Source organism: Lepidochelys olivacea (genome assembly GCF_965140295.1).
Source record: "Lepidochelys olivacea isolate rLepOli2 genome assembly, chromosome: 19".
Lineage (NCBI taxonomy): Eukaryota > Metazoa > Chordata > Testudines > Cheloniidae > Lepidochelys > Lepidochelys olivacea.
Window position 1 is genome coordinate 20,011,766 of NC_140429.1, and position 24,397 is coordinate 20,036,162.

Consider the following 24,397-nt stretch of genomic DNA (forward strand, 5'->3'; position numbering starts at 1 on the left):
GGATTGGTAACTGGTTAAAAGATAGGAAACAAATGCTTGGAATAAATGTTCAGTTTTCAGAATAGAGAGAGGTAAATAGTGGTGTCCCCCAGGGGTCTGTTCTGGGACCAGTCCTATTTAACTTATTCATAAATGATCTGGAAAAAGGGGTAAACAGTGAGGTGGCAAAATTTGCAGATGATACAAAACTACTCAAGACAGTTAAGTCCCAGGCAGACTGCGAAGAGCTACAAAAGGATCTTTCAAAACTGGGTGACTGGGCAACAAAATGGCAGAGGAAATTCAGTGTTGATAAATGCCAAGTAATGCACAATGGAAAACATAATCCCAACTATACATATACAACGATGGGGTCTAAATTAGCTGTTACCACTCAAGAAAGAGATCTTGGAGTCACTGTGGATAATTCTCTGAAAACATCCACTCAATGTGCAGCAGCAGTCAAAAAAGCAAACAGAATGTTGGGAATCATTAAGAAAGGAATAGATAGTAAGACAGAAAATATCATATTGCCTCTATATAAATCCATGGTATGCCCCCATCTTGAATGTTGCTTGCAGATGTGGCTGCCCCATCTCAAAAGAGATATACTGGAATTGGAAAAGGTTCAGAAAAGGGCAACAAAAATTATTAGGGGTATGGAACAGCTGCTGTATGAGGAAAGATTAATAAGACTGGGACTTTTCAGCTTGAAAAAGAGATGACTAAGGGGGGATATGATAGAGGTCTGTAAAATCATGACTGGTGTGGAGAAAGTAAATAAGGAAGTGTTATTTACTCCTCCTCATAACAAAAGAACTACGGGCCACCAAATGAAATTAATAGACAGCAGGTTTAAAACAAACCAAAGGAAGTATTTTTTCCACACAATGCACAGTCAACCTGTGGAACTCCTTGCCAGAGGATGTTGTGAAGGTCAAGACTATAACAGGGTTTTAAAAAAAGAACTAGATAAATTCATGGAGGATAGGTCCATCAGTGGCTATTAGCCAGGATGGGCAAGGATGGTGTCCTTAGCCTCTGTTTGCCAGAAGCTGGGAATGAGTGACAGGCAATGGATCAGTTGATGATTACCTGTTCTGTTCATTCCGTCTGGGGCACCTGGCATTGGCCACAGTTGGAAGACAGGCTGCTGGGCTGGATGGACCTTTGGTCTGACCCAGTATGGCCATACTTATGTAGAGAAAATGAAAAGATGCCTAATGCAGAATTTTGCAGAAATTCATGTGGTCGCAGAATTTCTTCCCCCATCCACAGAAATGGGTTGCAGAGATACTGGCCACCTCTAGGGGCTGCTGAACCCGGTAGAGCCCATCTCACAAACAGAAGACAAGTCCCGGGGAAGGAACTGGAGGGTTCCCAGCACGCCCTGAAGGAAGGAGGTAGTGGTGTGCAGGAAACTCCATTCAAGCCTAGGACCCATCATCAGGTTATTTCTCTCTCTGGATCCCAGGGCTCTGGGAGGTAGAGCGTGTGAGTGTCTGGGCTGGGGGGGGGTGAGGGGAGCAGCATGGCTGGGTTCTGGGGGAAGGGGGTGAGAGTGTCTGGTGGCCCTTCAGCTTGCGTCTGGGAGGGAAGGTGGTTGAGTGTCTGGCGCCCCCCAGCTGGGCTCTGGGGGGATAGGAGGCCGAGAAACAAACTGGGTTGTTGTAGGGGTTTCTTTAAATTCTACTCCCGGGGGAAATTTTGTGTGTGTGTGTATTGTTACATACTTGCTGACAGGTATTTTGAAATAAAATTACCAAAATAATTGAAATTGGTATGATTATAGTGTTATTTTGACAAATAAAATATGCAGAATTTTGCAATATTGTGTGCAGAATTTCCCCAGGAGTAAGCTTCTATCTACAGAAAACTAACGCAAACACTACCATTACTATCATTATGAGAGAAAAACAGAGTTAAGGAAATCTCAACAGGACAACTGCGAGAGCTCCGTCTCAGGCCGAGGCAGTTGAGAAGAAACTGAGGGTGGTTCACCAGTGCAATGCTATATAGAACAGCTGGCGGCACGAGACTGACTAACCGGCCTATGCATGCATAACAGACACTACTATGAGATATCTCCAATCAAAGGCACAGGGGGCACTAGAGCACCTAGAATGGAGCACCCAGAGGGACACTACTCAAAGAAAGAGCTACAAGCTGTTATGCCTGACCCCACAATCCTCACTCCCAAATTGTTATTCCACATGGTTGTCAGACATCTCTACCCCAATTCCTTCTTATAGTCGTTTTGGGATTTTACTGTAACCAGACCATTATTTCTCAGATCCTCATTCACATCAAGGCTCTGCCAATGTGCTATTAGCTAGAGAGATGTAAAGTATTTAAGAAAAATAGACTGTTTGAATGAATATGAGGACCACTTTAAGAGAATCCCCGCACTTCCTGTCATCTATCCAAACAGATCAGACTTTGAACAGAGATCTGCTACACCTTAGCCAAGGTTCCTGGACCACAGCTATGGTTTTATTCAGCAAAAGTCTGAGCAGCTTCTCTGCACTGCTTCTGCCCCATTCCTATTGAGTTATGTAAGGGTGCACTTCTACCTGAATTAGACATGCAGATCTGATGTTTGGATTGGGAGAGTATTTTTGAAACACTGTTCAGTTAAGAACACCTAGTCCCAGCATTCTGGGGATTGTAATGCTTTCCAAATTTTCATCAGTGGGAATGTAAAGAGGTCACCTGAAAGAAAAAGAGGTTTCTTACAATAACTGAGTTCTTCAGGGGTGTTGCCCCTGCACATTCTCTCTACCCAACCCACTTTCACTTGTTCCCTATAGACCTATCTATCTACCTTTGGCTCTGGGGTTCAATGAAAGAAACTGAAGTACTTGAGTTACATGCCTCTTATAACCTTGGTCCCTAAATGTTCAGTGCCAAGACCAGGTACCTGTGCAGCTTATCCAATATTTCTGTGATCCTAAGGTGCTGGTCATGAATCCCAATAGTATGAATGTGCAGAAGCAACAACCCCAAGAACTCCCATAGATTAGTTACCCATAGATAACCTCTTTTTCACAGAACGTATATTTTTATGAACTGCACCAATTTATTCTTGTTAGTAGCTCAGCTACTTGGCTTTTTACTGCCTCTAGAATTCTCAAATGAATGTGATCAAGTTCTGGAGATTTAATTTCTCAAGAGGTATCACTATCTCTTTTTCGATACCTATCTGACAATGCTTCACCCTAACAGATTGAAAAAGTGTTATTTCAGATAGGTCACTTTATCTCTCCTTAACACAATGATGAACAGTTTGCATATACTGTAGAAAAGCTAATTTGACATCCGGTTTTAGTCTAGTCATCACTTTCTATATTTTTTTATATGAAAAAGCAGCATTTAAAACTCATGGTAAACTGTTTGTTGCACTTTTCATAAACCATACATGAGAAGAAAAAAAATATATATATATATATTTATACATATATATGTATATATATATATATACACGTGTGTGTGTGTGTGTGTTACTTACCAAGAGCAATACACGGTTGCAGTTTGAAGTTGCTGGGTAAGGTATGTTGTACAAAGAATAAACGCAGTGTTATCTTGCCCCTCAGATTCCAAATTACATATGATCTCTAGTACTTCTTTGCAATCCACTTTTGCAATCTAACAAAAACAATGTTATCATGTCAAAAAGAACAATGTAGAGTTTCTTCAGGGATTTTTTTTGCAAAATCTTCTAAATGATGTAAGTTAACAGACTGTATTTAACATTAGTTAATTTTTCTACTTGCAAATATTCCTAGCTTCTTTCAGACATGTGAAATTCAAGGTTTAGGGAAAACCAGGAAAAACTACTCCTGGAGTAAGCCAGTCTCATAACCTTTTTCTTCCTCTCTCAGACTCATAGACTTTAAGGTCAGAAGGAACCATTATGATCGTCTAGTCTGACCTCCTGCACAACGCAGGCCACAGAAGCTCACCCACCCACTCCTGGAACAAACCCTTAACCTATGTCTGAGCTATCGAAGTCCTCAAATCGTGGTTTAAAGATTTTGAGGTGCAGAGAATCCTCCAGCAAGTGATCCGTGCCCCACGCTGCAGAGGAAGGCGAAAAACCCGCAGGGCCTCTGCCAATCTGCCCTGGAGGAAAATTCCTTCCCGACCCCAAATATGGCGATCAGCTAAACCCTGAGCATGTGGGCCAGACTCACCAGCCAGACACCCAAGAAATAATTCTCTGTAGCAACTCAGATGTCACCCCACCTAACATCCCATCATAGGCCATATCTATCGCTAATAGTTGAAGATAAATTAACTATCAAAATTAGGCTATCCCATCATATCATCCCCTCCATAAACTTATCAAGCTTAGTGTGACAGACTGCCAATTTAAGGGCACTCCACTAAAACGAACTATTCTATTTCAAGGGCCTTGGATGGATCGGTTAAAATTCACAACATTTATGAGGCTGCTAATAGGTTAGGAGAGTATCGATGGGAATGTGTGTGGGAGGATTGGGTAGTTTTCAGGAATATGACAGTGTTTGTAAATGCAGGACATTCCTCCTCTGCTGTGGGAACCTAGGATGGAGGGACACTACTGTCAGGAACAGTGTGACTCACCAGCCAGACACCCAGGAAAGAATTCTCTGTAGTAACTCAGATCCCACCCCATCTAACAACCCATCACAGGCCATATCTACCGCTAATAGTTGAAGAACAATTAATTGCCAAAATTAGGCTAACCCATCACATCATCCCTTCCATAAATTTATCAAGCTTAGTCTTGAAACCACATATGTCTTTTGCCCCCACTGCTTCCCTTGGAAGGCTGTTTCAGAACTTTACTCCTCTGATGGTTAAAAACCTTTGTCTAATTTCAAGTTTAAACTTCCTGATGGCCAGTTTATATCCATTTGTTCTTGTGTCCACACTGGTTCTGATCTTAAATAATTCTTCTCCCTCCATGGTATTTATCGCTCTGATATATTTATAGAAAGCAATCATATCTCCCGTCAGCCTTCTTTTGGTTAGGCTAAACAAGCCAAGCTCTTTGAGTCTCCTTTCATAAGACAGGTTTTCCATTCCTCGGATCATCCTAGTAGCCCTTCTCTGTACCTGTTCCAGTTTGAATTCATCTTTCTTAAACATGGGACAACAGAACTGCACACAATATTCCATATGAGGTTTCACCAGTGCCTTGTATAATGGTACTAACACCTCCTTATCTCTACTGGAAATACCTCGCCTGATGCATCCCAAGACCGCATTAGCTTTTTTCACGGCCATGTTTTATGTTCTTTTATGTTCTCCAATAGTCCTCTGTTTATCCTTCCCCATATTTTCTGATATTTTAATTCTCTTTAATAGATTTTGGCAAGACGCCCTTTGTTGCACTACTGCCAATGGGTTTAAGCTAAAGTACCACTTCAGTTGTGCACCAGACATGCCAAACCCATGGGAAAAAAAACAAACATTGGGCTTGTTTTTGGCTTAATTGGCTTGAGTTGCTTGTTGGCTAGTTTTTGGCTTATAGCTTGTTGCTTCTTCTTCTTCTTCTTTTTTTTTTTAAATAGGCTCCTGGCAAGCAGGGGCAAGAGAGGGAGAGAGAGTCAGGGGCGCACAGTGGGCCTACCACAGTCCCAGACTGCAAGCTGGGGGGGGGGTCTAGTCACATAGAGTGTTGGGGTTCTTAGGGATTGGCTTGTTTTTACCTTGTTTTGAAATGGAATGTGCTTGATTTTTGGCTTATTGTGAAAGTCGGGGTGCTTATTTACTGTGTGAAAGTTGGCAACTGTGTTGTGTACATTTCTTTAATTTTACAGTGTACCGGGATTAGATTAAAAAACAATAATACTCTATTTAAGAGCTATCAACAATCTAGGTAGTCAGATATTTTAAATGTTTAAAAATGAGTACTAGTGAAATAGCTTCAATACTGCCTATTAATCACCAATATTAGCCTTCTGACACAAACACTACAGAATCATAGAAATGCAGGACTGGAGGGAACCTTGAGAGGTCATCAAGTCCTGTCCCCTGCAGTCAAGGCAAGGCTACGTAATAACTAGATCTCTCCTGACAGGTGTTCATCTAATCTGTTCTTAAATAACTCCAATGATAGAGATTCCACAACCTCCCTACGCAATTTGTTCCACTGCTTAACTACCCTGATAGTTAGGGATTTTTTCTGATGTCCATCCTAAACTTCCTTCACTGCAATTTAAGACCATTGCATCTTGTTTTATCCTCAGAGGTTAATGAGAACAATTTTTCTCCCTCCTCCTTGTAACAACCTTTTATGTACTTGAAAAATGTTATGTCCCCCCTCAGTCTTCTATTTGCCAGACTAAACAAACGCAGGTTTTTCAATCTTTCCTCATAGATCATGTTTCCCAGAACTTTAATCATTTTTGTTGCTCTTCTCTGGATTTTCTCCTACTTGTCCACCTCTTTTCCGAAATGTGGCACTCAGAAGTGGATACAATACTCCAGTTGAGGATTTATCAGCACAGAGTAGAACGGAAAAATAACTCCTTGTGCCCTGCTTACAACACTCCTGCTGATACTTCCCAGAACTATGTTTGCTTCCCCCCCCCCCGCCAACACTTTGACTCATTCAGCTTGTGATCTCATTAATGATCTGGATGATGGAATGGACTGCACCCTCAGCAAGTTTGCGGATGACACTAAGATGGGGGGGAAGAGGTAGATACGCTGCAGGGTAGTGATAGGGTCCAGAGTGACCTAGACAAATTGGAGGATTGAGCCAAAAGAAATCTGATGAGGTTCAACAAGGACAAGTGCAGAGTCCTGCACTTAGGAAGGAAGAATCCCATGCACTGCTACAGGCTGGGGACCGACTGGCTAAGCAGCAGTTCTGCAGAAAAGGACCTGGGGATTACAGTGGATGAGAAGCTGGATATGAGTCAATAGTGTGCCCTTGTTGCCAAGAAGCCAGACGGCACATTGGGCTGCATTAGTAGGAGCACTGCCAGGAGATCAAGGGAAGTGATTATTCCCCTCTAGATGTGGCCTCACCAGTGCCGAAAAGAGTACTCTGTCCAGTTTTGGGCCCCCACTACAGAAAGGATGTGCATAAATTGGAGAGAGTCCAGCGGGGCAATGGAAATGATTAGGGGGTTGGGGCACATGACTTACAAGGAGAGGCTGAGGGAACTGGGGTTATTTAGTCTGCAGAAGAGAAGAGTGAGGGGGGATTTGATAACGGCCTTCAACTACCTGAAGGGGGTTCCAAAGAGGATGGATCTAGACTGTTCTCCTTTTTCTGTCATCTGCTACCACTGAGTAATCATCTCAAGTTGCAGTGGGGGAGGTCTAGGTTGGATATTAGGAAAAACTATTTCACAAGGAAGGTGGTGAAGCACTGGAATGGGTTACCTAGAGAGGTGGTGGAATCTCCATCCTTTGAGGTTTTTAAGGCCCTGTTTGACAAAGCCCTGGCTGGGATGATTTAGTTGGGGTTGATCCTGTTTGGAGCCGGGGGGTTGGACAAGATGACTTCCTGAGGTCTCTTCCAACCCTAATCTTCTATGATTCTATGATCCACTATATTCCCCAGATCCCTTTTCACAGCCATTTCCCATTTTGTATGTGTGCAACTGACTGTCCTTCCTGAGTGGAGTACTTTGCATTAGTCCTTATTGAATTTCACCCTATTTGCTTCAGATGATTTCTCCAGTTTGTCCAGATCATTCTGAATTGTAACCCTATCCTCCAAAGCACTTGCAACCCCTCCCCACTTGGTACTGTCTGTAAATTTTATAAATGTACTTTCTGTGCCATTATCTAAATCTATGAGGAAGATACGGACCAGAACTGAAAGCAGGTCCAATCCCTGTGGGATCCCACTCAATATACCCTTCCATCTTGACTGTGCACCATTATGGAGATGAATGGGGTAATTCAGGGCTATTTTTTCCTCTGCAGACTTGGGAAGACATAACCACTTGGTTCAAATTACAGGATTTCTTCATAACCATAAGGACTAGCAACTTAAGACGTGACTAAAACTTAACTGTGGGATTCCATTTTTTTGTATCACAATGAAACTGCATACTATTAGCAAAGATATTCTTCCCAATCACCAGTACTGCAAAGTCAACCCAAATTTTGAGAGTCAATGCTGCATTCTTTCTACCTTGTGAGTAATCACTAGAAATAAACATTCTCTGGAATAAATTATGCCCTCTGACATCTTTGAAAAACACAGTTGTGCAGGTGTCCATGACAGGAACAATTCAATTGATAACTGAAGATGGAACAGAATCCAGCTCCACCTCTCTGGCAGTAAAATTTTTATTTGTCACTAAAGTAAAAAATACACACCAACAAATCAGTAAGGGATCATGTTCACTACAAAGTACTGTTGGTATGGTATACCTCCAAATACCTGTTCAGTCTGACCCACAATTATTAACCCAACTTAATAATTGCTTAATTTAGTGATTTGAGCATGAGACTTAATACATGAAGGATTTGTGGAACTGTTTGTACAGAACACTGTAGAACAAACAATAAACCACAAACCACCTACCACAATCCTAACTCTGCCCCAGTAGGAATGCCAGCCTGCTAGCACACCGTTCCCCCAACATGAGCAATTTACATTTTCAAAAACTTACAGTCTCAACTGGATGAGTATTACAGTGGTGACTGTGAGCATTTGTATTAATAGGGAAGCAGTTATTGAATTAGATATTCACATATAACTTCTAGTGCAAGATGCTTTTTGTTTACGTTCTGACCCAAATTCTCTTTCTGTTGCAGGTACTTTGTTCCACTCAGGACTTTAAAAAAAAAAAAAAAAAAGAGTACTTGTGGCACCTTAGAGACTAACAAATTTATTTGAGCATAAGCTTTCATGAGCTACAGCTCACTTCATCGGATGCATGCAGTGGAAAATACAGTGGGGAGATTTTATATACACAGAGAACACAAAACAATGGGTGTTACCTGATCACTCTCGTTACAGTGTGTATGGTAAGGTGAGCTATTACCAGCAGGAGAGAGGGGAAAAAAAACAAAAACCAAACCACCACACACACGCACACCTTTTGTAGTGATAATCAAGGTGGGCCATTTCCAGCCGTTGACAAGAAACTCTCCCTCCCCGCCCCCCCTCCAAGTTCAGGGAGCACTGCCCTGTGATTTGGCTCAACTGTTGCTCCTTCCAGGGCTTCCTCAGGAGGACAGACCCATAGGGAACACAATGAGAATGGGAAGGGGATTGAAGGAAGAGACAACTGTCTCATGGTTAAGGCAGCTGAATACCACCTTGGAGAACTGGATTCTATCCCTGCCTGTGCCACAGATTTGCTATGTGATGCTGATGTAACCAAAGCCTTGTCAACACTACAAATTCTTTCCTGGTATATTTATCTCAAAAGAGCCTCCAGTGTAGATTAAGTACTTGTCAATAGGAATTTTTCGTCCCGGATCATACCACAAACTCCACAAATATTATCTAGGCTGACAGAAGCTATGTCTACACCGGGGTTTTTGCAGTCATAGCTATGTCAGCTGGGGGGTTGTTTTTTCACACCCCTGACCAACATACCTATGCCAATGTATCTTTGTAGTATAGACCAGGCTCAAACTTTTCACAGGGGGTCATTAATGGTCCCTCTCACTATCAGGATGGCTGAGCTGAGACTGGGGGTCTGATTTATGTAAATGGTGAATGCACATGCACGCACGCACACACACACACCCACCCACAACTGAAGTCAATGGAAACTGCGCTTTATATGTTCAAAGTACTATCAATAGGAAAAAAGTTAATGTAGACTTATGGTTGCTTGATGGTATATTGTCCCCTTACAGAGCACTGAGTTGAGGGGGGAAAATCAATCAATCAAGCAAGCAAGCAAGCTTCTGATAACCAGGAAATACAGAGTTAAGACTAAAAGAAAAGGAGTACTTGTGGCACCTTAGAGACTAACAAATTTAATGAAAATATATAAAATATAACAAAAGTTTATGCTCAAATAAATTTGTTAGTCTCTAAGGTGCCACAAGTACTCCTTTTCTTTTTGCGGATAGAGACTAACACGGCTGCTACTCTGAAACCAGAGAGTTAAGACTGGCCATGCAAAATTAACTCTCCTCCTCTTCAGCAGTGCTCCAATATGCTCTAACACGAGACATACCTATACCTTGCCAACCCCAGTTACTGAAATGTACAAGGAAGAGCCTCCTTTTACAACCCATTCATTCTCATCCACAGGATTCCATCTAACACTATTAAATGACAAACAACAACAAAAAAAGTTGCATACATCACCTTCCCTCTACCCTCTTTGAGAAATGCCTCAGTTTGCACAAAGCACATTCTCACAGTGGCCTTTGGCACGGTAAGATTCAGGAGGTTCCAGATCCTGGCATAAACTCTCACACTTAGCCCACTCCCAGGAAAGCACGGCTTTGGAGCAGAACCTGGAACAGCTCCGGAGCAGTGGAGCTGCAGGTTTTTGCCTGGAGCTGGAGCGGAGCCGGAGCACAGCTCCAAAGCCCTGCAGGAAAGAATATTAAGCACGTACAATTTAAGAACCACTTCACAGTCTTCTACAACTCCCTTACACTCACTCCCAGGATACAATCTCACTTTCACTTAACCAGCATTAAACAATTAGAATCCTTTCATATTCCATCTCACTGCTGACAATATCCTTTACAGTAACAGCACTATGCCCTGCTATCGACATAACCTACAAAATTCTGAATAGAAATAATTTTATACTGCAGGTACACGTGTACTGCTTCCCTTTCCTCACACAAATGAGGGTGGAAAACAGATCTCATAAATCACAGCCCTGTCTCTCACCTCAGAGTAATCCACACATCCTCCTACCACAAACACACCTTTACCAAACAGGCTCAGCTACTGCCTGCACCATTTAGTGTACACTTAAACACACTGACTGCAGCTGGAGTATCCAAATAATTCCATTGGCTACTGCCACCTCCAGGGGATCAGAGGGAAGGTGGCATGGGCAACCTTTTCCCCTCTTCTCCTTTTTGTCCTTTAACAGTGTTAGATGAAATCTATGGGTGAGAGTGAATGGGTTGTAAGAGGAGGTGAAGAGCTTGCCCATTTCAGCAACTGTGGAGTCAGCAGAGTAAAGGTATGCATGGTTGGCCACACAACATTAACTGGGCATTTCCTAGTTTTCAGAAGCTTGAGTTTTTGCTCAACTCAATGTTTTGCAAGGAGACGACATATCAAACAACCTTAACTCTGCATTAATGTAGGGTTTTTTTGCCAATTTCCCTAGTTTTTTTTAACAGGAAAAAGATACATTGCTGTAGAAGTTAGTAGTCATTTAAGGCATTTGTATGTATCATGCCCTGTAATTAACATACCTGAGCCAACCATCCTCTCCACTCCCCCATCCCCAGCTGCACCCCATCAGCCCTGCTTCAGCACATCTCCCAAGCCATGCCCATGCCCATTTAATGCACTTCCCCTTCCAACCTGGCCACCTCCCCATTACTGTCCCGATGCCTCCCCACCACAAGCAGGGAAGACATCTCCCTGAAAACTTCACTCCCCGGTATACAAACATTTCCATCACTGTTAATTCCCCCTCCTGTAACACAACTCATTGTGTTACCAACTTCACATAGCAGAAAGTCATCAGAGAAACTCTGAAAAGTCACTAGATGTCGCTATGTAACCTACATAAGGGAACATTTCAGACAGATGCAATAAGAAATGTCCATCTCATATGAGGGGAATCTCTCTCCTCTCAATGAGCCAGGGGCACCCAGGGCAACGTCCAAGTGAGGGAGTCTCTCCCCGGGGCCAGGGTCCATGACAGGGAGTCCTGGGGAGTGGGGGTGGGAGGATGGGGAAGGCAATACACACTGGAATACCACAGTACCCGTGACGCACCAGTTCTCCCAGGGTTTGGGAGGCAGTGGCTGAAACTCCATCTCCGCTGTGCACACCTGACCAAGCTGCCCTCATCCAGACTCCTCCCTCTCAACCTGATCATAGCCTTGCCAAGCCTGATGGGGAGTGCCAAACTGTTCATCTGCTGGTGTGTGGGGCGACTCCAGGGTAGGATATGTCTGCAGATCAATGACTCTGGCTGCTGCTGCGCAGGCCTCCCCTAGCTTGGCAGGTTTGCCGTCTCCAGTCTGGACACCATCTCCTTCTCTTCCTCCCCCTGCCACCACTCTCCAGGGCTGAGGGCTGCCAGCAGGATCGTTTAGTAAGAAAAGCATGGAATGGATTTTATTATGATTTTCTGACTATACAAACTGGCGACTTCTTTCTCTGAATATCACTGTAATTGGCAGTGAAAGTTATTAGATTTGTGGCTGGTCGCTTTGAACTTACTTCCTCGCTAGGGAAACCAAAAAGTCACTAAATCAAGTGACAAAAATTGCTACTTTGGCAACAATGGTGGCTTGGGTGCACTGGCAGAGATGAAGGGTGTCAAGCCTCCTTACTTGAGCCAACAACTTCTCTCGCCTCCCCTACCACTTAACCCCGTCCACTCTCCCACCTGCTCCCCCACTCCTCCTCTCCCAGGAAGCATTCACGTATCTAATCCGCTGCCAAATATTTTGATTACATTCCCTCACAAAATAAACTGCCACCCATGACTCAAATTTTAGCATCTCCAGCCACTCAATTCAAAACTCGTTTTAAGTGGGGGTTTGTGATTTACTTATCCTAAATTATGTTAATTGAATGGTAACTTCATAGCAAACACCAGGAGGTCTGTGATTAATTCAGTGATCAATACCTCTCTGTTTAACAGTAAGAGGCAGCAGAAGAAAAAAGTTATGGGGGGGAGGGGGAGAGACCTGTAATTCGGGAACCCCTCAGTCAAATGACCCCAAATATGGATCACTAACCTGTGGCCTCATGAAGGGCACCAAATTTCAAAACAGTCATATTAACCATTGGGATTTTAGAGCATTTACAAGAGTAGAGCTCTAAAGCACCTAAAATGGCAGAAATGGAAACCCTCTAGTTATGTTTCTGTATTGGCACAGCCACATTAAGAAAACACGCATTCTCCATTTGGGTCCCCCAAAGATTTTAGTGATTGCCATGCGCTACCTTGGATAAAACTCAGATAGACCCACATCACATCAATAGTTTGATCTTTAGCTCTCCACAAAAACCCTAAATGGCTTTTCCCCCAGGCTTCTCTGGAATCCCTGGCTCAAATGACTTAAAATTTGGGTCACGTAAATAACCTTACCCTGCACTCTTCTGAGGCACACCAAATTTCAAAGAAATCCAACTAACCATGTGGATTTTAGAGAACTTAGGCAAAAGCAACCTTAATTCTGGCATTTCCTGACTGAGTGCTTGTCTATGCAACCTTAATGTTCTTTTACAGTTTTTGAGGTGTAATTTCCTAGATTTTTAAAAATGCAAACCAAAAAACATACGTGATATTTTGTGGCATCATACAGATACCCACATGGATCAGCAGCAGGACTGGAACCTTTGGATCTATCGAACATACCTTCATCATCTGAAATACTGGAGTGACTGACAGAAGCTGTAGGCTATCCTCTACGTGAACCAGCATGAGAGAGGAATGGGACACTTTGCCTGTGAGTTTCACAGGAATTAGACTAACAGTAGTCTAATGGAGGAATGGTGAGACTCAGGAATATTGTGATCCATTCCAGGCTCTTGAGGAGAGTGTTCTCTAGTGGGCACAGTCTTCTACCCATTCCCCTCAAGTGTGATCTCTCTTGCCTCCTCCCCTCCTACTTGGTTGTCTCAAGCTTGTCTCATCCCCTCTGTGGCTCCTTGTCCCAGTCCTATCCCCAGTCTCCACTGCTCAAGCTTCTCTGGTCCCAGTCTCCTTTTCCCATCCCATCCCAGTCTCTCCCCGTCAATCCTGGCTTCCAGTTGCCCAACCCCACCCTTGTTTGCAGTCCCCATTGGCTCCCAGTCCCAATCTACCTCCCACAAGCTCCTCAGACTTCAGACCCCGCTACCCCATGGCTTCTTGTCCCAATCTCTTTGCCCAGTTGCACCCTGTTGTGCTAGATCAGAGCAGCTCTACCTTTATTCCCCCTCTATGGTCCACCAAGGGCACCCACTCATGCTTCCAGCTCCCTGGCCATCACCTCAAGTGGAGACATCTCCCTCTTGATTGGGTTTTTTTCCAAGCTGCACTTTCTTGCCTACACTGAGAATTCCCCAGTAGGTCAGACTGCCTAAGCAGGCTTGCTTTGTTTTCTCCTCAGAGGCTATAAACAGTGTAATTGCCCATAGGTATAAGTTACCACACTGCCCTTTCTAAGCAAGCACATTTATTCTTAAAGTGAAATCATTACAGAGAAAACATTAAAACGATTAAAAAAACACCACACATGCTAATAAGCTCATCTGAGATCACCCCAATTCCAACAAAGGCTCTGACAGGTGATCTGTTCTTCAAACTCTATCAAGAGGTTTTTTTGTGGTCACAAGTTCATAACAGCTGCTAGCTTAGAACAAGCATCCCCATGAATAGGTCAAGTTCTTCCAACGCTTCCCCCAAAGGAGTGGGATTTCTCTTGGACAGAATATCCTGTCCATTTGGTGGATCAGAAAGTAGGCCCTCAGCCTATTTAAACTCAGTCTATTAAAGAGACGATTTCCCTATAGTCTGTTGGTTCTCTGGATAGTCCAGTTTGAACGAGTACATCCAAGCCTCTCCAGGTGCTGGTTGCTCTCTGGGGTTTTACAACCTGAATGAATTTGCCTAGTCATCCTCCCCTGTTCTTCGCTCCTGAGGGATCTGGTTCCCCCACAATGGAATTACTTACAATCCCTGGCCCAAAATAAACTTAATTCAGTAAGATTTGTCCAGAATATTGCAGGAAATTACCAAATCGGTCACAACAGTCTCCCCACCACTCCCAGTCTTCTTGTCTCAATCTAACACTCCACTAAAGGTTGGGCTCTTACCCACTCTGCATGTAAATCAGATGATTTCTTCCTTCATGCTGCCTGAGCCCAACAAGGGGTGCGGCTGCACGTGTGTCACTGGCAGAACAGATGGGGGGGGGGAGGGGAGGCTGCCTGTCTCAGGTCAGGTGCTTGAACTTGAACCATGCATGGCCCCACAACAGTCTCAGCTGCAGGAGCAGGGAAAGTTCTGCTCAACCTCAGGTTGCAGCATGCCCACAGCAGAGGGGATCTTTGGGGAATTTAGTGGCATGTACAATCACTATATCTTTCAAAGGTTTATAACCCAATGGGATATTAGATAGGGTGGGATCTGAGATACCCAGGAAAGAATTTTCTGTAGTATCTGGCTGGTGAATCTTGCCCATATGCTCAGGGTTTAGCTGATTGCCATATTTGGGGTCGGGAAGGAATTTTCCTCCAGGGCAAATTGGAAGAGGCCCTGGAGGTTTTTTGCCTTCCTCTGTAGCATGGGGCATGGGTCACTTGCTGGAGGATTCTCTGCTCCTTGAAGTCTTTAAACCACGATTTGAGGACTTCAATAGCTCAGACATAGGTGAGAGGTTTTTCGCAGGAGTGGGTGGGTGAAATTCTGTGGCCTGCGTTGTGTAGGAGGTCAGACTAGATGATCGTAATAGTCCCTTCTGACCTTAGTTTCTATGAATAACTTTGCCAAACTTGGACAGATTTTCACAGAGATTGTAGAACGCACATCCTTGAGACAAAGGACACCCCACTGCCAAAGTTCAAATCCCTGCTCCAAAGTATGGAGGCTCTAGAGTTGGTCAAAGAAGAAACTGACAATTTTTTTTTTTTTAAACACAGGCAAAACAACATTTTTTCCCTAACCTAGTTCTCAGAAATAGCTGAAATTCTTGGCTGAAATTTTCCAAAAATATTCAGAGCGTGAGGGAGACACATGGCATGGAAATTTCAACCTAAATAGTTAAAAGTTTAGCAAAATTATAAGCAACTGAACAGGATCTAACAATGAGAAGTGTCAGACAAACTTAATCGGCTATGCTACCAGCCCTGCCTATAATACTTGTGGGACAAGTGTGCCTAAGAACTAGAGAGCAAGAGAGCCTCCTGAGCAGTTTTGGAAAGAAGGCATATAAGTAGCTGTACATGTATGCACAACATCTTTCTAAATAAGCATCTGAAGAAACCACATCCCCTGCTCCTGCATCGCTCTTCGCCACCTTGGCTCAACTTCTTGATTCAAAGTAATTGGCTCTGTGCAGCTCAGCTGTCCAGTTAACTCCCAGACAAAGCATTGTGACTATGTTTAACAGATTTGCTAACATACACAACACCATATTTTCAAATAATGTGTTTGCTCTTAATTTTTTCCCCCTGAACTGAGCAGAGAGGCCTTAATTGGGGGCCTATTCTCTTGCAGCTGGGGAGTGCAAACATCTGAGTTATTCAGCCATATTTAATTTTAAACAATGGCAAGTCCTGCTCACTATCTCTCCTCCCTCAACCCCCCAAAAATATTGCTTAAGAGATTTTGCTCAAACTCCCTCCCACCACAAAGTCTCATTCAAGTTGACACCAAGCATTTAAGATTTCAGCCTAACCAGTGAATTCAATAAAAAATAACAAGCGGGGTTATAGTGGCAACAGTTTTCCAACCTTGATTACAATGTTCACTATTAGCACAGTTGTTACTACACTGAAAAAGAAAAAGATGTTTGAATCAAAGTAATCGGAATGGGTCATAAAGATTCAGGCCAGTAGACACTAGAGGAGTTTGCCCATGGCTCACCAGTCCTCCTTTTCTACATTAGTTTTCACTCTATTAAAACAGTCATTTTATTCCTTTGCATCAGAAGAGTACAGAGTCACAGTGCATAGGGCAGCTGAAGGGAAGACTTTAGATTTATACTTGAGGCATATGAGGATCTAACACTCTCAAACCTTTTTTGCATGATGTATAAGCCCACATTAATAGACTGTATATAATGCACATGTGTATCTGTAGCAACAACATTAAATGCACTTTCATACTACTGCCTGAAGTCTTTATATTTTAGATTTTCTTTAAAAACTCTATAACCTTAGCATTAGCCAAACTGATTTAGAAATGCACTTGATAGAAACTTCACACATTAATAGGGGATATGATTACTAACCTCTTTAATAGAGTCTTCATTAGGCAGCATAGAGCACAAACATGTGATGTAGGCTTGGCGAAAAGAGGATACATTTGAAATTTCTGGAGAATCTGCACACAATTTTGACAAGACAGTAGCTTGTGGAATGCAGTTGGACTTCATCAAGTGTTTTACTCGCATCTGCAGAAAGGAAGGCCCTTCTCGTGTAACCAATTTATTGACTAGGAAAAGAAAAAAACCTTTGAGAATACACCAAATTTACAGTTGGCACTTAGTTGTCTCATTGCATTCACACCACTTTGATTTTGTAAGAAACATGCTGAGGTCTGGTCAATGTTTAGATAAGAGATATGAAACCCTTGTTGCAATAAAAATGGACAGTAATAAATAAGCAGTGGTGTTCTTTCATACAAATTAGCACACTAGAAGTGCACCTGTGTAGCAATAAGGGAATGCTAGGCTACAAAAGTAGTGCTAGTATATTAGCAAGGAATGGTAGCTTCTTTGGCTCAATAGACACCTCACAGCACAGCATTAGGAGACACGGACAGCGACGGCACTACTCAGATCCTATAGTAGTTTTCACACGACTAGAAGTATTAAATTTGACCAGGACAACCAGGGTAGAATCATAGAATCATAGAATATCAGGGTTGGAAGGGACCCCAGAAGGTCATCTAGTCCAACCCCCTGCTCAAAGCAGGACCAATTCCCAGTTAAATCATCCCAGCCAGGGCTTTGTCAAGCCTGACCTTAAAAACCTCTAAGGAAGGAGATTCTACCACCTCCCTAGGTAACGCATTCCAGTGTTTCACCACCCTCTTAGTGAAAAAGTTTTTCCTAATATCCGATCTAAACCTCCCCCACTGCAACTTGAGACCATTACTCCTCGTTCTGTCATCTGCTACCATTGAGAACAGTCTAGAGCCATCCTCTTTGGAACCCCCTTTCAGGTAGTTGAAAGCAGCTATCAAATCCCCCCTCATTCTTCTCTTCTGCAGGCTAAACAATCCCAGCTCCCTCAGCCTCTCCTCATAACTCATGTGTTCCAGTCCCCTAATCATTTTTGTTGCCCTTCGCTGGACTCTCTCCAATTTATCCACATCCTTCTTGAAGTGTGGGGCCCAAAACTGGACACAGAACTCCAGATGAGGCCTCACCAATGTCGAATAGAGGGGAACGATCACGTCCCTCGATCTGCTCGCTATGCCCCTACTTATACATCCCAAAATGCCATTGGCCTTCTTGGCAACAAGGGCACACTGCTGACTCATATCCAGCTTATCGTCCACTGTCACCCCTAGGTCCTTTTCCGCAGAACTGCTGCCTAGCCATTCGGTCCCTAGTCTGTAGCTGTGCATTGGGTTCTTCCGTCCTAAGTGCAGGACCCTGCACTTATCCTTATTGAACCTCATCAGATTCCTTTTGGCCCAATCTTCCAATTTGTCTAGGTCCTTCTGTATCCTATCCCTCCCCTCCAGCGTATCTACCACTCCTCCCAGTTTAGTATCATCCGCAAATTTACTGAGAGTGCAATCCACACCATCCTCCAGATCATTTATGAAGATATTGAATAAAACCGGCCCCAGGACCGACCCTTGGGGCACTCCACTTGATACCGGCTGCCAACTAGACATGGAGCCATTGATCACTACACGTTGAGCCCGACAATCTAGCCAGCTTTCTACCCACCTTATAGTGCATTCATCCAGCCCATACTTCCTTAACTTGCTGACAAGAATACTATGGGAGACCGTGTCAAAAGCTTTGCTAAAGTCAAGAAACAATACATCCACTGCTTTCCCTTCATCCACAGAACCAGTAATCTCATCATAAAAGGCGATTAGATTAGTCAGGCATGACCTTCCCTTGGTGAATCCATGCTAGCTGTTCCTGATCACTTTCCTCTCATGCAAGTGCTTCAGGATTGATTCTTTGAGGACCTGCTCCATGATTTTTCCAGGGACTGAGGTGAGGCTGACTGGCCTGTAGTTCCCAGGATCTTCCTTCTTCCCTTTTTTAAAGATTGGCACTACATTAGCCTTTTTCCAGTCATCCGGGACTTCCCCGGTTCGCCACGAGTTTTCAAAGATAATGGCCAGTGGCTCTGCAATCACAGCCGCCAATTCCTTCAGCACTCTCGGATGCAACTCGTCCGGCCCCATGGACTTGTGCACGTCCAGCTTTTCTAAATAGTCCCTAACCGCCTCTATCTCCACAGAGGGCTGGCCATCTCTTCCGCATTTTGTGATGCCCAGCGCAGCAGTCTGGGAGCTGACCTTGTTAGTGAAAACAGAGGCAAAAAAAGCATTGAGTACATTAGCTTTTTCCACATCCTCTGTCACTAGGTTGCCTCCCTCATTCAGTAAGGGGCCCACACATTCCTTGGCTTTCTTCTTGTTGCCAACATACCTGAAGAAACCCTTCTTGTTACTCTTGACATCTCTGGCTAGCTGCAGCTCCAGGTGCGATTTGGCCCTCCTGATATCATTCCTACATGCCCGAGCAATATTTTTATACTCTTCCCTGGTCATATGTCCAACCTTCCACTTCTTGTAAGCTTCTTTTTTATGTTTAAGATCCGCTAGGATTTCACCATTAAGCCAAGCTGGTCGCCTGCCATATTTACTATTCTTTCGACTCATCGGGATGGTTTGTCCCTGTAACCTCAACAGGGATTCCTTGAAATACAGCCAGCTCTCCTGGACTCCTTTCCCCTTCAAGTTAGTCCCCCAGGGGATCCTGGCCATCCGTTCCCTGAGGGAGTCGAAGTCTGCTTTCCTGAAGTCCAGGGTCCGTATCCTGCTGCTTACCTTTCTTCCCTGCGTCAGGATCCTGAACTCAACCAACTCATGGTCACTGCCTCCCAGATTCCCATCCACTTTTGCTTCCCCCACTAATTCTACCCGGTTTGTGAGCAGCAGGTCAAGAAAAGCGCCCCCCCTAGTTGGCTCCTCTAGCACTTGCGCCAGGAAATTGTCCCCTACGTTTTCCAAAAACTTCCTGGATTGTCTATGCACCGCTGTATTGCTCTCCCAGCAGATATCAGGAAAATTAAAGTCACCCATGAGAATCAGGGCATGCGATCTAGTAGCTTCCGTGAGCTGCCGGAAGAAAGCCTCATCCACCTCATCCCCCTGGTCCGGTGGTCTATAGCAGACTCCCACCACTACATCAGTCTTGTTGCACACACTTCTAAACTTAATCCAGAGACACTCAGGTTTTTCTGCAGTTTCGTACCGGAGCTCTGAGCAGTCATACTGCTCCCTTACATACAGTGCTACTCCCCCACCTTTTCTGCCCTGCCTGTCCTTCCTGAACAGTTTATAACCATCCATGACAATACTCCAGTCATGTGAGTTATCCCACCAAGTCTCTGTTATTCCGATCACGTCATAGTTCCTTGACATCACCAGGACCTCCAGTTCTCCCTGCTTGTTTCCAAGGCTTTGTGCATTTGTATATAAGCACTTGAGATAACCTGTTGATCGCCCCTCATTGCCAGTATGAGGCAGGAGCCCTCCCCTCACAGACATTCCTGCCTGTGCTTCCTCCCGGTATTCCGCTTTCCCACTTACCTCAGGGCTTTGGTCTCCTTCCCCCGGTGAACCTAGTTTAAAGCCCTCCTCACTAGGTTAGCCAGCCTGCTGGCAAAGATGCTCTTCCCTCTCTTTGTAAGATGGAGCCCGTCTCTGCCCAGCACTCCTCCTTCATGGAACACCATCCCATGGTCAAAGAAACCAAAGCCTTCTCTCCGACACCACCTGCGTAGCCATTCGTTGACTTCCACGATTCGACACTCCCTACCTAGGCCTTTTCCTTCCACGGGGAGGATGGACGAGAACACCACTTGCGCCTCCAACTCCTTTATCCTTCTTCCTAGAGCCACATAGTCCGCAGTGATCCGCTCAAGGGTAAAAATCTAGTAATTGAGTTTTGTCTACCTACACTTTTTCCTGTACTTTAAGTTGGGTAAGTTTAATATATTTTATTTCTACAGCATCTATGACGAGAAAATTAAGTATCTCAAACAATACACTAAACACTTTATGTTCAGCAAAATAAAAGCATGCTTTATGAAATGTGTCTAAAATCTAGTTATATCACTACCAAAAAATTACAAAATATAGAAGTCCTTTTCTGACATTAATTCTGTGGAAGGAAGGAAGGAAAGAAGGAACGAAAGAATGAACGAACAAAAGAATGAAAACAAACTACTTGACTTCAAACAGGAATTAATTCATAGAAGTTCTATGGCCTGTGTTACGCAGGAAGTTAACTGGATGATTACAGGTTTCAGAGTAGTAGCCGTGTTAGTCTGTATTTGCAAAAAGAAAAGGAGTACTTGTGGCACCTTAGAGACTAACAAATTTATTTGAGCGTAAGCTTTCGTGAGCTACAGCTCACTTCATCGGATGCATCTGATAAAGTGAGCTGTAGCTCACAAAGCTTATGTTCAAATAAATTTGTTAGTCTCTAGGATGATTACAGTTGTCCCTTCTGACCTTCTGCTCTATGAATCTATGAAAACTATTCTAAATACACAGGTGTCCTGTATTCACATTCAAGCCCAACCCAATTTTAAAAACCCCAAAACAAAACGGCCTCAGTGGCACAGGCAGGGTCTCAGGGTAGCCACCTGAGTACTATCCCACACAACACCCTGGTACATACTTGGGTGGCCTGCCTGAGTCCTTGCCTGAATCACCGCAGCCATATTGCTATTTTTAGTGTGCTTGCTCAAGTGAAACTTGCATGTCTGTCTATCCATGTTCCCAGCTGCAGTGCAGACACACCCATTGGTGCCTGAGCCAAGATTCCCTAAAAAGGGGGTTGTCTTCAATCCATTTGTGACCATTTATGTTCCACAAACGGTACTAATACCCACTGTTTGCATTGCTGAGTTCTTCACCGAACGGTGACAAACTCATAATGCTCCCAACATATATTACTGTTTGGCAGAAAGGTGATACTTATTAGGCACCTAAAAGATCTGATGTTCAAAGATGTCAAGCAGATAAAGCTCTCATTAACTTCAATAAGATTTGTTGGCATTCAGCACTTCTGAAAATCATGTCACTTATTTAAGTGCCTACCTATGGATTTAGAGCCTCCACTTTAGACATCCAAGTTTGAACACTGTGGCCAAGATCTACATCTGCAGTACTGACCAATTACCTTCCTTCAGCTGCTAGTCTTCCACATGAAGGACCTGGAGAAGAATAGCCTATTGCATTACTTGCCCCATGGGCCATATGTTTGATACCACTGTGCTAAAGAAAGCACTCCAAGAAATTGTAGAAAAGAAGGTAGGAAGTGTAGCTGAGCAGAGGCAACACATATTAAAGTCTCCAGGTATTAGTAAGCAACCTTTTTTTCTCCTTTGAGAGTTGCATCTGTATACCACCTGCCTTGGGAATGCAGAAAGAAGTAACTGATTAAAGGAAGACAGAAAAGAAGGGCTTCAATTAAACAGATTCCGCTCTTGCCCATACCATGTATCATATCATGGTGTCAAATACAGAATAGTGCTGTGTAAGAGTAAGAATGTACCTTGCCCACCCTAGAGAACTAAACTGATGAGAGCACTAGCATGAAGTACCCTGTAGTGGGGCGATCACCCCGCTCCGGCTCAGAAAGGGTTAAAAGCCAGCCCTTGGAGAGGGCTGGTGCTGACAGCCAATCAGGAAGAGGCAGGAGGCAGCCAATCAGAGCTGGCCAAGCCACTATAAAAGAGAGCAGACCAGAAGGGGTAGGTAGTCAGTCTCTCTCCAGTCTTGGAGAGAGATGGACCTGGCTGCCTGAAAGAGCAAAGGGTACCTTGGACACTGCGGTGCTGGGGCAGGGCAGGAGGAGATGGAGAAGCTCCAGCCTGGCACACCCCCAGGTAGAAGCCTTGCTGTCAGGGTCGGAGGAGGTACTAGGGCTGTGGGGAAGCAGCAAGGGAAGGAAGAGACACCTGGTCCAACCCCCCTGGCCAATGATGAGTGGACACTTTAGACTGCAGTTTGCCCCTGAGGGAAAAAGCTAGATGAAGACTGGCAGTCGGTCACTGAGGCGAGGTGGGATTAGGGGATTGGGGTTCCCTGGAGAAGGGAGGATCCCAAACGCATGGGGGCACTGCTGCAGGGCAGTACCCAGGAGAAGGGGCACTGTGGGCCGGTGAGGGACATGGAGCCTGAAGTACAGTGATGGAGATTGACCAGGAAGCAGGTACCGGTAGGGAGACATCGGCTAGCAGGCGGCGCTCCAAGGCTAATGTGAGCTAATTCCCAGACTGACCACCAGGAGGCACCGCGGCGGCGAGTGCCCACCCTGCTACATACCCACAGCACAACAGCTTGTCCAGACTAGTCATTGTTTCAGGTGCAGGTCCATAGCAGTTTTGCTTAGCATCCCTATTTGCACTCACCTAGCATTGCTGTTATGCACCTTTGGGTACCTGTCTCACAGCAATTTCTTCTGGGAGATTTCAGAAGCCTTCTGTGCCTTTTAGAGATCCAGGAGAAAACTGGAAGACATGAAACTACCATAGTCCCCTACTCCCAGCTCCATTTAGTTTTTTCCTTCAAAATGGAAGCTAACTACGAATGCTCAATTCTTTTTCAGCAAGGAAGGTTTCAGCTAAAGCTAAGGAAAAGCAGTCTTGAGAGAGGAGAGGATGTTCCAACAGTACCTGCAGACTGAGTTCATAATGCATAAAGACAATTCTGTCACAGATTCTGTGACTTTCCGTGACTTCTCCTGGGGCAGGGTTGGAGCAGCTGGCCACTGGCCAGCCCCGGGACTAGCCCTGGGGCTGCCGGAGCAACCGGTAGGGTAAGGATGGCCAGAACAGCTGACTGGCACAGTGAGTGGGGCTGGGTCATCACCACAGGAGCAGCAGCGGGGCTGAAGCAGTTGCAAGCCCTGGCAGCACACTTTCTCCCCACCCAAACCCCTAGGGTATTTTTAGTGAAAGTCAGGGACATGGTTTTTGTTTATTGCCAGTGACCTGACTTTTACTAAACATAAGGTGATACAGAATCTTAACCCTTAATAATGCAACACTCATCCACCTCCCCCTTCACTGCCTCTCCACACAGGCGTGTGCTGTACTTGCAGATAAGATGCTGCAGAGGGAGTACCACTCCTGTGTATAAACTGCAGGGCCCGACCTAGCTGAGGCCTTTATGTGCCTCACATCTGGACACAGAATTCTTCCCTGGTCTTGCAGGGGGCTGGAGTGCTGGAGGAAGGCTGTTACGAAGCTCAAGTGCTATTGTCCTAACTGATGCCATATCATCAGGCAAGAAGTTCAGGCACAAGAGAAGGGGGAAAATACTGGGCCAAACCATCAATTTTATTTCTACCTTCTTAC

At 44.4% G+C, this 24,397-nt stretch overlaps 1 protein-coding gene across 5 annotated transcripts in view; it reads right to left on the bottom strand.

Moving 5' to 3' along the window:
- Positions 1-24,397, bottom strand: part of RLF (RLF zinc finger) — a 106,799-nt gene that overhangs the window by 48,423 nt on the left and 33,979 nt on the right. For 2 of the 5 annotated variants that reach the window (XM_084609671.1, XM_084609670.1), the window contains exons 5-6: positions 17,056-17,258; positions 3,488-3,624 (exon numbers count right to left, since the gene is read on the bottom strand). The exons of 1 other annotated variant lie outside the window; for it this stretch is intronic. In XM_084609671.1, the coding sequence (XP_084465797.1) occupies positions 3,488-3,624; positions 17,056-17,258 (340 nt within the window). Of the gene's footprint in view, positions 1-3,487; positions 3,625-17,055; positions 17,259-24,397 lie in introns of those variants that run through there. 2 more of the 5 variants (XM_084609672.1, XM_084609674.1) reach the window with 2 other exon arrangements.